At 36.8% G+C, this 14880-nt stretch overlaps 1 protein-coding gene across 2 annotated transcripts; it reads right to left on the bottom strand.

The window, feature by feature from the left end:
- Positions 1-2180: 2180 nt before the first annotated feature.
- LOC144449039 (zinc finger protein ubi-d4-like) lies at positions 2181-14865 on the bottom strand. Of its 2 annotated transcripts, XM_078139447.1 has the most exons (10): positions 14818-14865; positions 13674-13966; positions 10685-10920; positions 9990-10074; positions 9631-9756; positions 8376-8402; positions 5985-6119; positions 4977-5089; positions 4419-4500; positions 2181-3963 (listed from the first exon to the last, which is right to left on the bottom strand). In XM_078139447.1, exons 1-10 carry the CDS (start codon positions 14859-14861, stop codon positions 3791-3793), a joined length of 1314 nt encoding a protein of 437 aa, XP_077995573.1. In that variant the 5' UTR covers positions 14862-14865; the 3' UTR covers positions 2181-3790. The 2 variants fall into 2 exon arrangements, with proteins under 2 accessions (XP_077995573.1, XP_077995581.1); XM_078139455.1 differs by lacking the exon at positions 8376-8402.
- Positions 14866-14880: the final 15 nt, after the last annotated feature.

The following is a 14880-nucleotide window of genomic DNA, read 5'->3' as shown; positions in this document are numbered from 1 at the left end:
AATTGACCAGAGTTGACATTTCTTCAGCGATACTACGAAATACGTCTCGACAGTGCCGTAAAAGAGGCTGTGGTTTATGACGACGACCTACACTGCACTGATACAACGATTTTACTGTAACTTGGGTTTCTACCTCATTTGTTGTTATGCAACGACTTCACATTTGTAAGTTTACAACCGAATGAGATATGTACAGCTGACGTTTAATATTTGTATTTTTTTTAAACATTTGTTTATAACTTTATGTGATTGGAGGTTTTAAAGTCTGTTTTCTCAAATGTCTTTTGTTGACAAACTTCCCCTTTTATTTCAATAAAAAAAAATTCGTCTAAAATAACCAATGAAATGTCATATCATTTTTTTTCATATTATTTTGCCCATTCACCCTAAACTCAATTTCATTTTATTGCAACTTTGAATTGCATATTTCTGAATACGCGAACCCTTTATAGTTGACTGCACTGAAAATGTACTTCTTTTTCCCCGCCCCGATAGAGAATCAACATGAGCAATTAACTTACGTCATCAAAAAGTAAATGACGACGTAGTCTGTTGACTGAGCATTTCTAAAAGAAAACAAGATTATGTGAGCACCCATCTATCAATTCTTTCACACCGTTCCTAAGTTACTGCGAACATCTCCATGGTGAGTTGCTATAGTGACATGTTATAAAAGATTGAACTAGTAAACTGTCTCATTAAACCACGGTGACCCCTTTGTGTTTTGTATTGTTGTCATGACGTTAAACTTAGAGTAATGTAATCGGCTTTCTACTAACTGTAACGTCATGGTGCAAGGAATGTATAATTATCAGGTTTTATTCATTGACGTAAACTTTCTGTGGCGAATATATCGATCTACGTAATGAGGACACAATGGCCAACGTAACTGGTTGTGTACTAAGACACACACACACACACACACACACACACACACACACACACACATGTATATACAATGTATATACGCACACACAGTCACGTCTCATTGAACGAATCTTGCGAATTCGATCGGCACACATCCAATCTCGAAAATACCTTCAGGAACGGTTTAGATCTTTTCCTTTGTTGGATTTTAGTTGACCAATGCTGCTTAGCATATTAAACCAATTCCCTGGTGATTTGGAACTTGATGGTCGTTCATGTGAATAACGTTTACTGTAAATTTAATTGTTGAATCGACTGATTCTTATTCACAGTGGAATGTCGAAAGAGGATTGGAATTCTGCTTTTTAAATCTTTATTCCTAGGGAGTGTACACTTTTAATTTCCACAGGGGAGGGGTGGAAAGGGTATTCAGGGGTCATAATTTACCCCCCCCCCCTAGATGTGTATGTGTGTGGGGGGTGTTTCAAAAAGTTTCATGTTTATTATTTTCCACGTCTGTGCTTGTACTATCCATCTTAATATGACAGAATGACTAGCAATCCTTCAAATTCTCGGCAAAACTTGGTGTGTAGTGCATAGATGTGAAGCAAATTGATTTAAAAATGTGTTTGATAATTAAACAAGTGTACGTACGTGATCGGACCTTTTATTTGTGAAACGAAAAAATTTAAACAAATTCCCACCTGCTCTACAGAGTCATGAATGTTTATTGTCCATCTAATACATATTCATGTCTGCCAACTCCCATGGGGCAATGCTGGACCAGAGTGCTAGGACAATGAATGTGAATAACTGTCAATTTGGCATTTCTTGACAATCGCCTGAAATGTGAAATCGTGAATAGACTCATGAACCCAAAATTTATCAAAATGCCTTCACTACCTAAATTGGTGTTTCTCTCCATGTCATTTACGCACACACACACACACACACACACTTACTCAAAGTTCTAAAAGATGATGAAATAATGAAATGTTATGCTCTTCTTGTTCTCTCCAAAACTTTTCACTTTTTTTTGATCAGAGATATTCATATTGGAAGGGTAAAAAATAATGTGCTCAGTTGGATCCAAGAATATTGGCCTAACATGATTGCTATTTGTTCGCATTGATTGCACTGTTTGCATATGTACACTAATCACGGGGAGTCAGTAACTTTGTCACCTGACTATGTTGTCATGTTGCCAACTCAACTCACAAACAACACACCACTGTAACCGTACCAATAAATACTGCATCAACAAAGGAATGGGTAAATGAAAAATATACTGTATTTTATCGTTACAATTACGACGTACATAAACATACACAAAATGCCCTGACTTGCATTGTGATCAAATCATGATTAACTACAAGAATCAATAATTAGTGGCTGGGTAGTATGGCCAAGTGGTAGAACTAGTAGTTGGGTAGTATGGCCAAGTGCTACATTAGACAGCATGAACTGGAAATGTCACAAAATGTACTCATCCAAACATTGTCAATACAAACAAGGGATGCTATCAGGGATAGCAAGCAGTGACTTCTTATTAACCTCATTTGTACTTATGCTATACTGGCCTGCTTCATACTGTATCGAGCACTGTCCTCAGTAAGACATTATATATACACACTATATATCGACTGAGTGAGTCTGATGCAATGTATACACATGGTAAACTTGAGAACAACAAACTAAGTGCAAGTTAGAGCTAGAGTTGTTACACATTTAGGAGCAAAGTAAAGTTAAGATGTCCTTTGCTCTGTTTAATAGCCTAAATGTCTACAGAAAGAACCACTATGCCATATTTTTGCTAAACAACCATGTGCCCTTTCCTTCATTATTTATCATTTAACACAATCATTTCTGTGCTACCTAAGACGTTGGAGAGAAACGTCTTATGGTTCTACTTGTAATTCACATCATATTTTTTTTGCTTCATGCAAGTTCTTTCATTATTAGCATTTCTTACCATTATCTATCATTGAGATGTATCTATTTCTAGTAAATAAAAAACAAACAAACATATCTCTTAAAAAGTTAAATATTATCAAAATATGAAAACTGTTGTGAAAATGGAATGACTACATGTCATAGATTTACTCCGTTCAAAAAATCTAAGTGTGCTTTTCCAAGCTCATAAAGTGTCTGGTCTCTACAAAGTATTCTATGATTTCATATACTTAGATTAGTCTTCCGTGTTTAAAATTAACACTTCCAATTTTACATTACCATATTACCTGATTGTACATATCTTTTTTGTTGGAGATGAATGATAAATTTGTGGCATGATATCAATAAAAGATAACCAACATCTGAAAATATGTTGACAACTACATCTAAGACACCCTGTACTTTGAGGACTACTACATCTAAGACACCCTGTACTTTGAGGACTACTACATCTAAGACATCCTGTATGTTACGGACTACTGCATCTAAGACATCCTGTATGTTACAGACTACAACATCTAGGACATCCTGTGTGTTACGGACTACTGCATCTAAGACAACCTGTATGTTACGGACTACTACATATAAGACATCCTGCGTGTTACGGACTACTGCATCTAAGACATCCTGTATGTTACGGACTACAACATCTAAGACATCCTGTATGTTACAGACTACTGCATCTAAGACATCCTGTGTGTTACGGACTACTGCATCTAAGACATCCTGTGTGTTACAGACTACTACATCTAAGACATCCTGTATGTTGTGGACTACAACATCTAAGATATCGGTTATCCTGTATGTTACAGACTCCAGTTTGTACACTGAGTACAACTACACACCAAAGCATCCTACATTTTGGATAACCAAATCTACGTGTTTCAAATTGCAGACTACTACTAGTATTACAAACATCCAACACAATGTTTTAGTCCTATGATCAAAACAGCTACAATCACTGAATACTTCAGTGTATACCAGGTTTAAGCAGCGGGGGTTGTAAACTTGATGGATGGGGTGGATGATGAGGCACTGGGTGTCGTCGAGTCTGTTGTTGTTGTTGTTGTTGTTGTTGTTGTTGTTCTTGCTGGAGTTTCTCATCTTCTGCTTCAGCTTCACATAAATTACAGATCCAGCTACCTACAAATAAAACACAGGATAAACACAAGGTAGTGAGCCACAGACTAGTAAAACACAGGATAAACACAAGGTAGTGAGCCACAGACTAGTAAAACACAGGATAAACACAAGGTAGTGAGCCACAGACTAGTAAAACACAGGATAAACACAAGGTAGTGAGCCACAGACTAGTAAAACACAGGATAAACACAAGGTAGTGAGCCACAGACTAGTAAAACACAATTCAAGTCCAAAGGTAGCAAAAGCATTCGAGAATTTACCATCAAACACAAATAGCAGACTGGAGAGTAGGGTAATTTCAACTGTTTTAAGAGATTTTGACAATAATGTTAATCCAAACAGACAGACACACATGCACACACACTTTTCAAAGACACAGACAGACAAAGAACATTACACAAGTTCCCTTCGAATGCAGCTAATGCGATGGGGTTTGAAAAGTCACAATGGCTTACCTTCTGGTGGATGTGACATTGGTGGATTCAAACAATACATATGGTAACCACGGTCACAGTCATCACAAAAGAGCAGCTGATCCTGACAAATAAATAAATAACCTTTAGTTTTTATCTTTATCATTAAATTGTGATAAATATGCCAAAAGTGCCTTGGTCCAGATGCATGATTCATGCTGTATACAATACTTGTAAAAAGATGAAACTGTGCATCCACATTGTGAATTACCACATAAATGAAGTCATTCACATTGATTTACATTCTATGTTCTGCCATTCAGAGACATATAAACACAGTAAACATACATCATTATCTGATGTGCCACATAAATGGCATGATTTACATTCTATGTTCTGCCATTCAGAGACATATAAACACAGTATACATACGTCATTATCTGATGTGCCACATAAATGGCATGATTTACATTCTATGTTCTGCCATTCAGAGACATATAAACATAGTATACATACGTCATTATCTGATGTGCCACATAAATGGCATGATTTACATTCTATGTTCTGCCATTCAGAGACATATAAACATAGTATACATACGTCATTATCTGATGTGCCACATAAATGGCATGATTTACATTCTATGCACTGCCAACGATACTTCTTGACATTAGAGGTCATTTTGGTTGTGAACTGTAGACATGATGGGTGACCTTGAGTAGTGAAAAAGAGAAAAGAAGGTTATTATCAGCTACACATGTGTGTCTTATTTCATTGATTGTTTGAGTTGCAATTTATACCGTCAAGTGTGTTCTTTCAGAACTACCAGACCGCATCAGAACATGACCACAGAAAGTGATTTGTAAACAAACTGGAGTTTCTGTCACAGTCTTTGTATTCACCTTCTTGCATCAACAGTCCACATTTTGTTAATTGAACATGAAAGTTGAGGCCTCATTAGCAAAAGTCAAGGTCTCATTAGCAACCTCATTGCTGATAATGCAGGTGGGGGGGGGGGGGGGTAGGGTAGGTAGGAGATACATGAATAATGCCTGTACGATTAACACCTTTGAAGGTGTGACATAAACTATGCATTTTTGTGACAAATATGCTCACTATTAATTGTGCCAAAAAGATCAAAGTTGACTGGTACAGGTATTCTTTTGTGGCTGACACTTGAGCCAAGTTTGGGTGAATTTTAGTTGTGGGTGTCTGAGATATAGCAGCTCACATATGGCTGACTTGTCTAATTTCTATAGCCCCCCCCCCCCTCCATTGGGGTTAAAAACTTGTGGTGACCTTGAACTATACATGTATATTGATATTGATGCTTTGTATGAATGCTGCTAGGAATGTTACTCAAATTACTGAAGCCAAGGTTAATCTTTGGTATGCAAATTTGGTGATATTTGGCCAAGAACCAGAATCTCATACACTGTCATTGGTCTACACATAATAACAACTGAAATTAATTTCTCTAAGATCAGTTGTGCTTCAATGTCGTTACCTCATTTTTTGGAAGAATCAATGGATAAGTATAGATATACACTTTGAATCAATGAATATATTATAGGATGAACAAATGTAAGTGGAGAACATAATTTTTACCTGATCGGCCACAGTCTGAGCAGGAGATCAATTCTTCAGAGTTCCCAGTTTTCTTATTCTCAGTAGCATCACCAAGACAGAAATCACAGTAGTTATTTGGTGCAGCAATACCACTAGGAGTTGTTCTAGTGGTTGCTGTAACAGACAAAAAAAAAGATTTGATAAAGAGAGGCATTTATTGGCCATGGTACAATCACAGACTGTATGGTATAAAAGAGCTGGGTGTTGCCAACTGGCTCACTATTCATGAACAAATGCAGCAGTCTCTTTCTAATTTCCTAACCTACGAATTGAAGACAATTCATTTTAGTTGCAAAATAGCTGTACACAAAGATATTCCATACTACAGATAGCTGGATGTTTATTATCTGTTAAGTAAGGCAGATTGCATCACGGGGATGAATTTCAGTGAAAATCAAAGCTCTTATAGTCTTAATATAAAATCTCTCCAAACTTTGCCATATGGAAGCTTGCTCCATGTCTTTTTTAAATATAATGAAGAAATTTGGGAGTCCTCTGTCTTGTTTTCAAGGAAATCAACACATTTTCCCCACACAGTTAACAAAGTATTCAGCCACCATATTGGCTTCTACAATGTATATGGCTTTACATCTGTCATTTTGATGACACTGTTTTGACCTCTATTTAAAAAATTTGAAAGATGACCCCTTTTTTCATGATTTTATCGGGGTTGAATTTATCTTTTGAACACAGTAACAACAAACACTTATAAACAGTTAATTTCCAAGTTACATTTCATGTTAGGCCATAAGATATCGCTGCCCTCACCAGCCTGCTCCTGTGAAAGGGGTTGGCTGGTGTGTGAGGGCGCCCTGTCACAGCGTACCTTACAGACAACATTCATGTTAACAACCATGTAAATAACACATCTTGGAATAATCTTTTAATACCAAAGCTACAAGACACGGCAGATACACACAAACACACACAACGTAACACACTGCCAAAAAATTTGACTTGAATACTCAATATGGTGCCATATAAATCTTGAACACAAAGATAAACAGTATCAAAACGAGTCTTTTCAGAAGTCCCTCTCTCAAATACTTTCTTTCTGTCATTTTGCTAAATGTGTACCCAGAAGGTAAAGTCAAGGTCACATGCAAAGATATTAGCATTGGCAAAAGCATCGTCATATCTGATAGTATAGGCCTGGCACAGATACTTGAATTACAATGTAAGTGCATGTGTCTTTTTATTTGTTACTGTACAAATGGTACACTTTCACACCAATGGATGCCATTCCTGATTCAGTAAAAAGTAATACATACATATGTCCCTTGTTCTGTGTTACATGTATGCAAGATTTAAAAGAAATTGGCCACATTTAAGTATTAAAATGTCTGCAAGCAAGAGCCAGTGAAAGTGTACATTTTTTAGGTAAAATACACTTCAGTCATACAGATGCTATGGATGCGGTTACTGTTGCTGTGGAATTTAGCCATTCATGCAGTCACTATGGAAGAGGTTACTGTTGCTGTGGAATTTAGCCATTCATGCAGTCACTATGGAAGAGGTTACTGTTGCTGTGGAATTTAGCCATTCATGTGGTCACTATGGAAGAGGTTACTGTTGCTGTGGAAATTTGCGAATCATGCGGTCACTATGGAAGAGGTTACTGTTGCTGTGGAATTTAGCAAATCATGCAGTCACTATAGAAGCCATTGCTGCTGTGGAATTTAGCCGATATTTTTTTTAAAACAATCACCAAGACAGTCATATCTATGTTTGTTTTACTTCACAGTGTCTAAGTTAAATGGTTGCTGATACGTTTTCTACATGTCCGGCAATGGTTTCTTATAGCTGTACAACATTTGGACTATTTTGTATAAGATAGCTCAGGACTAATCAAGCCCTCTGCCATTGAAAATTTCTTCATTCTTTCACTGATCATACCACTTACAAGGACTTTAACTGCCAAAGGTTTTATATGGTTATAGCCAAGCTTAAAAGCCACAACTATTGATTGTTTGAACTGTACCAATGCAACACCATTACAAATAGTATATCCAACTAGAGTACAATGCCAGTGGCAGTTCTAACTTTGAGTTTATTTCACGCACCCACACCCACACCCACTACTCTGAAAGAGCCAGTCACTGGTCCATTTATATAACCACTGGCTACTCGTTGTCGAGGATATTACATGAGTGGAAACAACACCTGGATCTTTCAGGCTACCACACCCATATGAATGCACACACGTGAGAGGCAGAGAGACAGACAGACATTCTGATATGCCAGTAGCACTAAACACTTTGAGTAAACAAAGCAAATTGCACTGACACAATTAGTGTAATAAGAACCACGTATACATGTATATATACCACATCACATCTAACTAAAAACTAGAAGGCAGTGCCAACTTACACAACAAGCCACGAGGTATGAAATTAGCTGAGGTTTAAAAATGGAAAGAAAGAAACAAATGAAATGTAAAGTATGATATAATGCCAAACAACGTAGGTCAATAATCTGTTAAATAATAAAATCATATGTCAGTATGTAACCCATTAATCTACGATAAACTGAATTACAACACATCACTTTTTTACATAAAATGAAACCAAAGTTTGTCCAGTTATACTCTCTAGATTGTTAGTGAAAATAGCTTTTATCCCCCACTTTCAGCTTGTCACACTTCCTTTTTTTGGTATATACTATTATACATAATCATTAAATGGGAAGGGTTAAACATAACCTTTTGAAAAAGACAAAGCATGTCAAAACAAAAGCGCTGTGCCCTTGCTAGCATGAGGGCGCTAATGTGACAAAGTAAGATGACACTGATTTCTTGGTAGATAAATTAAAGTTTGTCCTGGATAGTAACTTACACAATTGTGACATGAAATGAAAAGAAAGTTTGTGACTGATAATATCAATACAGGACCTCGACAATTCAGTAGAGTTTATATATCAAACTGTTTTGAGTTATGTAGTAAAGTGATTTTTTGCTTCAAATAAGATAATAAGATTTTCTGTCACGGTCAAGATCTAATATAATAACACCAGCTTTCTAGAAAAGTCACTTCTTATTATACATGTGTAGATTGTTGCTTATGAAATGAATTTGATATCATCCGTATATAGAACTGAATTCTCTGTATTACTGAATGTTAGATGTCTTTCATTCCTAGGATGTACTTGATTAAAACTGGGGAATCAACGAATTATTGGCATGACCTATGGACAACAGCAGTGATTGGGTAACATCATTAGTTTAATGGTGTATATGTATCCAACTATATACAATGCTTTGCTATGGATAAATTGTGTATTTAATAAGTTACATGTATTTCTGCAGATTACCTGTCCCACCACCACCACCACCGCCACTACCTGTAGTTACTTTTATGAGTAACTAAGACAGGGCCATTACACAGTTATCAAGTATTAACTTCTCAAGCCTCTTAACAAAGATATCACTTTCATTGAACTTGACTTCTATGCATTTTGAATTTCAGACAAACACTGGTTAGAGAGCAAGCACAGTATCAGTAGAGTTTAGAAAACCTCTTGTCATACAGCAACATTCTCAGACTCAACTTATCAATGCGCCAGTGAACAGAGAGCAATTACAGAGATTAATCTGATAGAGCTAGTACTATAGGTATGTTTGCGATACCTTGTTGAATGGCTGGCTCCAGAGGAGATGGTTGCGACTTCTCATCAAATGACACTTCCACACCGCCATGGGCATGATTCATGTGGTAACTCAGACCTGGTCGGTTCTTGTATCGCCTGCCACACACTGGAACAATATTGTGGTGTTAATTGAAAACTTACTAAACTTTATACAATCATTACCAGATTTACTTTTCTACCCCCTCAAACAAGTTGTCATTGTCTTTATAAAATCATAAGAAAAATCAAAATATATATATAAAAAAATCAAATTCAAACTGAAAAAAAAGCTGGGTTGTAGCAGCTAAAGGAGGCATGCAGCCATGAGTAGTACAACAAAACAAGTAAGAACTGACTTACGATGACAGGCAAATGGTTTCTCCTTGTCTTCTGCCATGAGGGTTGGCATGTCACTGTCTGTTTTACGTTTGGTTGTCCTTGTTTGCTGGAAGAGACCATACAAAATGAAATACATTATACAATCAGAGATCAAAAGATCAGGGTATCATTGACGGACATTATACACAAATTGACTGATTACTAGGGCAACATCATGCATGCATATTCTTTGAGGGACTGTACCCTAACCAATAGGACAATGACCACTTTAACTTGGCACTATCACATGTTCGAAATGATGCTGAAAATGAACATGCTATATGATATTCAAAACTTTATCAGACATCGAATCATGATGGTCAAACAATGTAGTTGGCCCATAATCCCCTCATTGATGCCAGCCATTAGCATTGGTCTAGGAATGTCAATGAACAGAGACCTAGGGAGCAAGTGAGTTTTACGTGAAGGATTTGCCCATGTGTGCTAAAAGGTGGTAATTGTATACTCCAGACCAGCAGATATTAATATCAGTGAGTAGAACAGATTTCGAGGTGTTTGAAATACACATGTACATTGTAAAGTGCAGATTTGAGAGCATGTTGTGATGTACACATAGCAAGCTTTGCAATACTCTACTGGTACAACAGATCCCTAATGAAACACATGTCTCAATTTTGTACTTGTTAGCATGCTGCAAGAACCAAGTGTTGTCATACCTTTTTATTTTTCTTCTTCTTTAAACTCACTTCATAATCTTCATCATCACTTCTGAGATCATCCACTTCATCAATCTCACCAGCATCTGGAATATCACTCAGCGACTCCAGATCCTTCATCAAGGAATCTTCCCTGGAATCCTTCTCACTGGGATTCAGGATGGAGTCAATCAGACTGTTGGCCTCCTCCGAGTTTACACCAAGCGCATTTTCTACTGAGCCTACAAGGTTGAGATCTGTATTCCAAGATACAAAACTTGTCAAAACTTCAAGGGGAAACTGAACTAGAATTTACTATCAGCAAATCGAATACATTTTATACACATGCTAATATACATACAGTACATGCAGTCAGCATACATAGGACTGGGACAAGCAAGAAGAAACACAGTAGTGAAAGAAAGAAAAAAGACCAAAATTTCAACTTTACATTAGATAATTTAAGTTTCCCTTTTCTCAGTATCCATCCATGAACTATTACAGCATGCACAGCTTTAGTCTTAATTTTTTTGAAAATTTACCTTTCAACAGGCAAATACTTACTTTTTGATTTTTTTTTATAGAATTTCATCAAAAAAATTGAAAAAACAAGAGATGACATGTAAGTTTATTTATTTGTACTGGGTGCATGTCGTCAAGGCAATATACCATATTCCAGTTAGCAAAGTTCTGGTCATTTCGTGGGTAAAGTTTGAAAGTGGGTGCCCAAGATTTGTCAATGTGAGGGCTAAAATTTGACCATGGCCACTTATTGTATGGCAAAGCACAAAGCTGTCAACAAAATGTGTGTAAAACAACCCTGTGTTCTAAAAGAGTATTGCAGTTACAGTAGTGGTTAGTCATGTTTTGATTACTGGGAGTTGCTAATAAAACAGTGCAGTGACAACAACATGGAAAATAAGTGGTACATGTACATGTAACTTCATGTCTGCTGTCTTTACATCACAATACTCAACTATTCTGGCCCTCACAGCCAGCTTGCAAACAGCACCCCTAGTGGCCAAACCATGAAATCTTTTATCACCCTGTTAACAGCAATATGGCATATTCAAAATCCTCCTTTCTCCATGCATGTTTCAAATGACATCATTATTCAACACGTTAGTTGATGAGGGAGGTAGGAGGTAAGGGAATTGGATCGGAGGGAAGGACACAGATGCTTGGTCATTTCACCCAACATATATACATGTATCACAATATACTCTTTAGTGTCAGTACAACACATTTGTATACATGTATGTACTTTCTTCACCTACACTTAGCTGGAAAAGCCTGACAACAAATTATAAACTGATGTCTTGAGAAAAATATGTAGGGTGAAAGAAAAACAGAGAAGACAAAATATCAACGTGTTGGATATGTAGACGAGGACTGACAGTTTGTACTTTTTACATAGATTACAACTTTTAAACATAGATTTACAGTGTGTGATGTGTGGAAAAGGACTGACAGTTTGTACTTTTTACACAGATTACAATTCTTAATCACAGATTTACAGTGTGTGATGTTTGGAAAAGGACTGACAGTTTGTACATTTTACATAGATTACAACTTTTAAACACAGATTTGCAGTGTATGATGTTTGGAAAAGGACTGACAGTTTGTACATTTTACATAGGATACAACTTTTTAAACACAGATTTACAGTGTGTGATGTGTGGAAAAGAACTGACAGTTTGTACTTTTTACACAGATTACAACTTTTAAACACAGATTTACAGTGTGTGAAGTATACATGTACAAGTACAGTTACTGTAAGAACACAAAAATAAAGCAATACAATGATGGCCTAGTCTAATACCACCCTGGTGTCAGCAGCCGATCCTCACTGGATAGACTACTGCCACTGTGATGGCACTAGCCGTTCCTCACTGAAATGGTTTGGTTAGTGCCACCACCCACAATAGCCCGGGCCATGATATTTCTCATCGCTGAACATTTTCCAACAAAATGAATCACACAGAACTCTTCAAATGCTTCCATTTTACCTTAAAACACCAAATGGAAACCTATTATTTAATTTCTCATGCAGTGCACAACCACTCAAAAAAGTCTCTGTAGCGGTGGTGTCACAAGTATCAGCATTATTTATGTGCGTAGCGGTACATGACAGACCGAATGACTGTAGCTACAGACTTTTTGAGTGGTTGTGAGCTGCACAAGAAATGAAAAAATTGATTTGCATTTGGTGTTTTATGGTAGAATGGAAGCGTTTGAGGAGCTCTGTGTGATTTATTTGTTGGGAAATGCTCAGTGACGAGAAATATCATAGGTGGTGGCACTAGCTGTTCCAGTGAGCAATGACTAGCGCCACCACGGTGGTACTAGACACTTCGTTTAATTATACTGTACAACACATGAGTGTTAAACATGCATGGTCTATGGGGCCTTGATGCAATGCATGTGATATTCACAGTCAAACAGTAACATACGTTGTACAAAACTATAACAACATATCATCTTGCATTGATTAATTTTATTATCTACTAAAACAAGACACAACTAGGGACATTACTACCAACTATAAAAGTATTTGCAGAGAATTTTCTGAGTAAGATTTTGACCATAAACAGCATTTTTTGTAACTAATTTGCATTTCAAATACTAGTATATCATTTTGTATTGAAAAATGTATTATCTGTTCATACTTAAAATCAACACCAAATTTAAACTTGTTCATCGAGAAATTCTGGAATTCAACATTTTTTTTTACCTCAAATCACATTCTTTGAATGCATTTGCATATCAACAATGAAGTAATTATGTCATGAACAATGTTGCATCTACACATCCCTAGAAACAGCATCCTATTTCAAGTGATTTTGAAGTTCAAGTTTATTGACTGAAAATCACATTTTTAGACTTTTAATTTTCACATCCCTGAATGTCATCATGAACGAAGTAAGAATTTGCCAGCCCATCCCCCTAGCTGTATGAACTGATCACTTCCTTACATGCACTAAAGTTTCAATACAAACTCTTGTCTTACCGCCATCATTAAGGCCAGCATCTGTTTCCTCTATTGCTCTTTCTGGTTCAATCTCTGTTTCAAGTGGCGGCGGTCTTCTTCTTTTCCTCCATCGTCTAGCTGGGTATGTGTACAGCTGACCAGTCGCCAATCCTGGTCCACGGTGCCGTTTCTGCATCCATATGTAGCAGTTATTTTGTGCAATACCAGTGTGAGTGTCAAGGAAGGGAAGGCGCAATTTTCTCTCTATGGTCAACCGGGTGTTGTAATGTGAAGCATTCTCCAATGCTTCTTTGTAATACTGTTCATGGTCACTGCAAAGCATAAAGTCATTTTAAATTTACAATGTAAGCCACTGATTTACTATAAATTTATTTGTGTAAGGTCTTAAAGCCCTGGAAGTTTGAAAATGACATAAGCTAGATGTTTGGGCAAGCCCTCACTGCAAACTTTGTTCGCTTATTGTATCAGTAGAAAGCCCAAACGTCTAGCAGAAAGACTAACAGATACACAGATTGGGCAGCTTTAACTGCTATATTACACCTTACCTGCCAAAAATCATAAATTTTCTTACTTTGACATTAAATACAGACCCCCCATGACCTACTCAATATTCCAAAGTAACATAATCCTATGTAAAGTGTCAAAACATATCCAATGTATTATATACAAAATCTCACCCTCAGCGAGATCTCAGGGTCAAATTTGTTTGTGATGCTTTTTCGCTAGTATAGTAGTAGTAATAGTACTACCGTTAGTACATTTTCGATGGGATTAGGGCACTTTGGATTTATGTACATTTGCACCAGATCACACCAATCTATTTGATTTTGTTTTTAGTTGGATTTGTGTAGCATTATTTTTGAGTGAAAACCCCGGAACGATAAAATGATTTTTTTTAAAAATACCCCCAAAACTAATGCTACACATATTGCAGCCATAACTCATCTCCATGTCACGTCAGGCAGAACTGCCTCAAGTGAAACAATAACACAAAGCACATGCATTGTTCCTTCCTACACCTTCATACGCTGGAGTCAGTCACGATTAGAAAATGGGGAATATTTTTATACAAATTCATATCAATACACATATTGTGACCTATAAATGACAGTATCTAATACAAACCGGGGTGCCAAAAAATACCAAACCGTTAAAATCTTACGTGAAAAGACCGTGGCTGTAGTATCTTGACTTCGAAGCGGCCATGATAGTTCTCCTGCTTTCC

This window comes from Glandiceps talaboti, chromosome 2 (assembly GCF_964340395.1).
Source record: "Glandiceps talaboti chromosome 2, keGlaTala1.1, whole genome shotgun sequence".
Classification (NCBI taxonomy): domain Eukaryota; kingdom Metazoa; phylum Hemichordata; class Enteropneusta; family Spengelidae; genus Glandiceps; species Glandiceps talaboti.
Note: the sequence above shows the minus strand (reverse complement) of the source record. Positions and strands in the feature narration are given on the sequence as shown.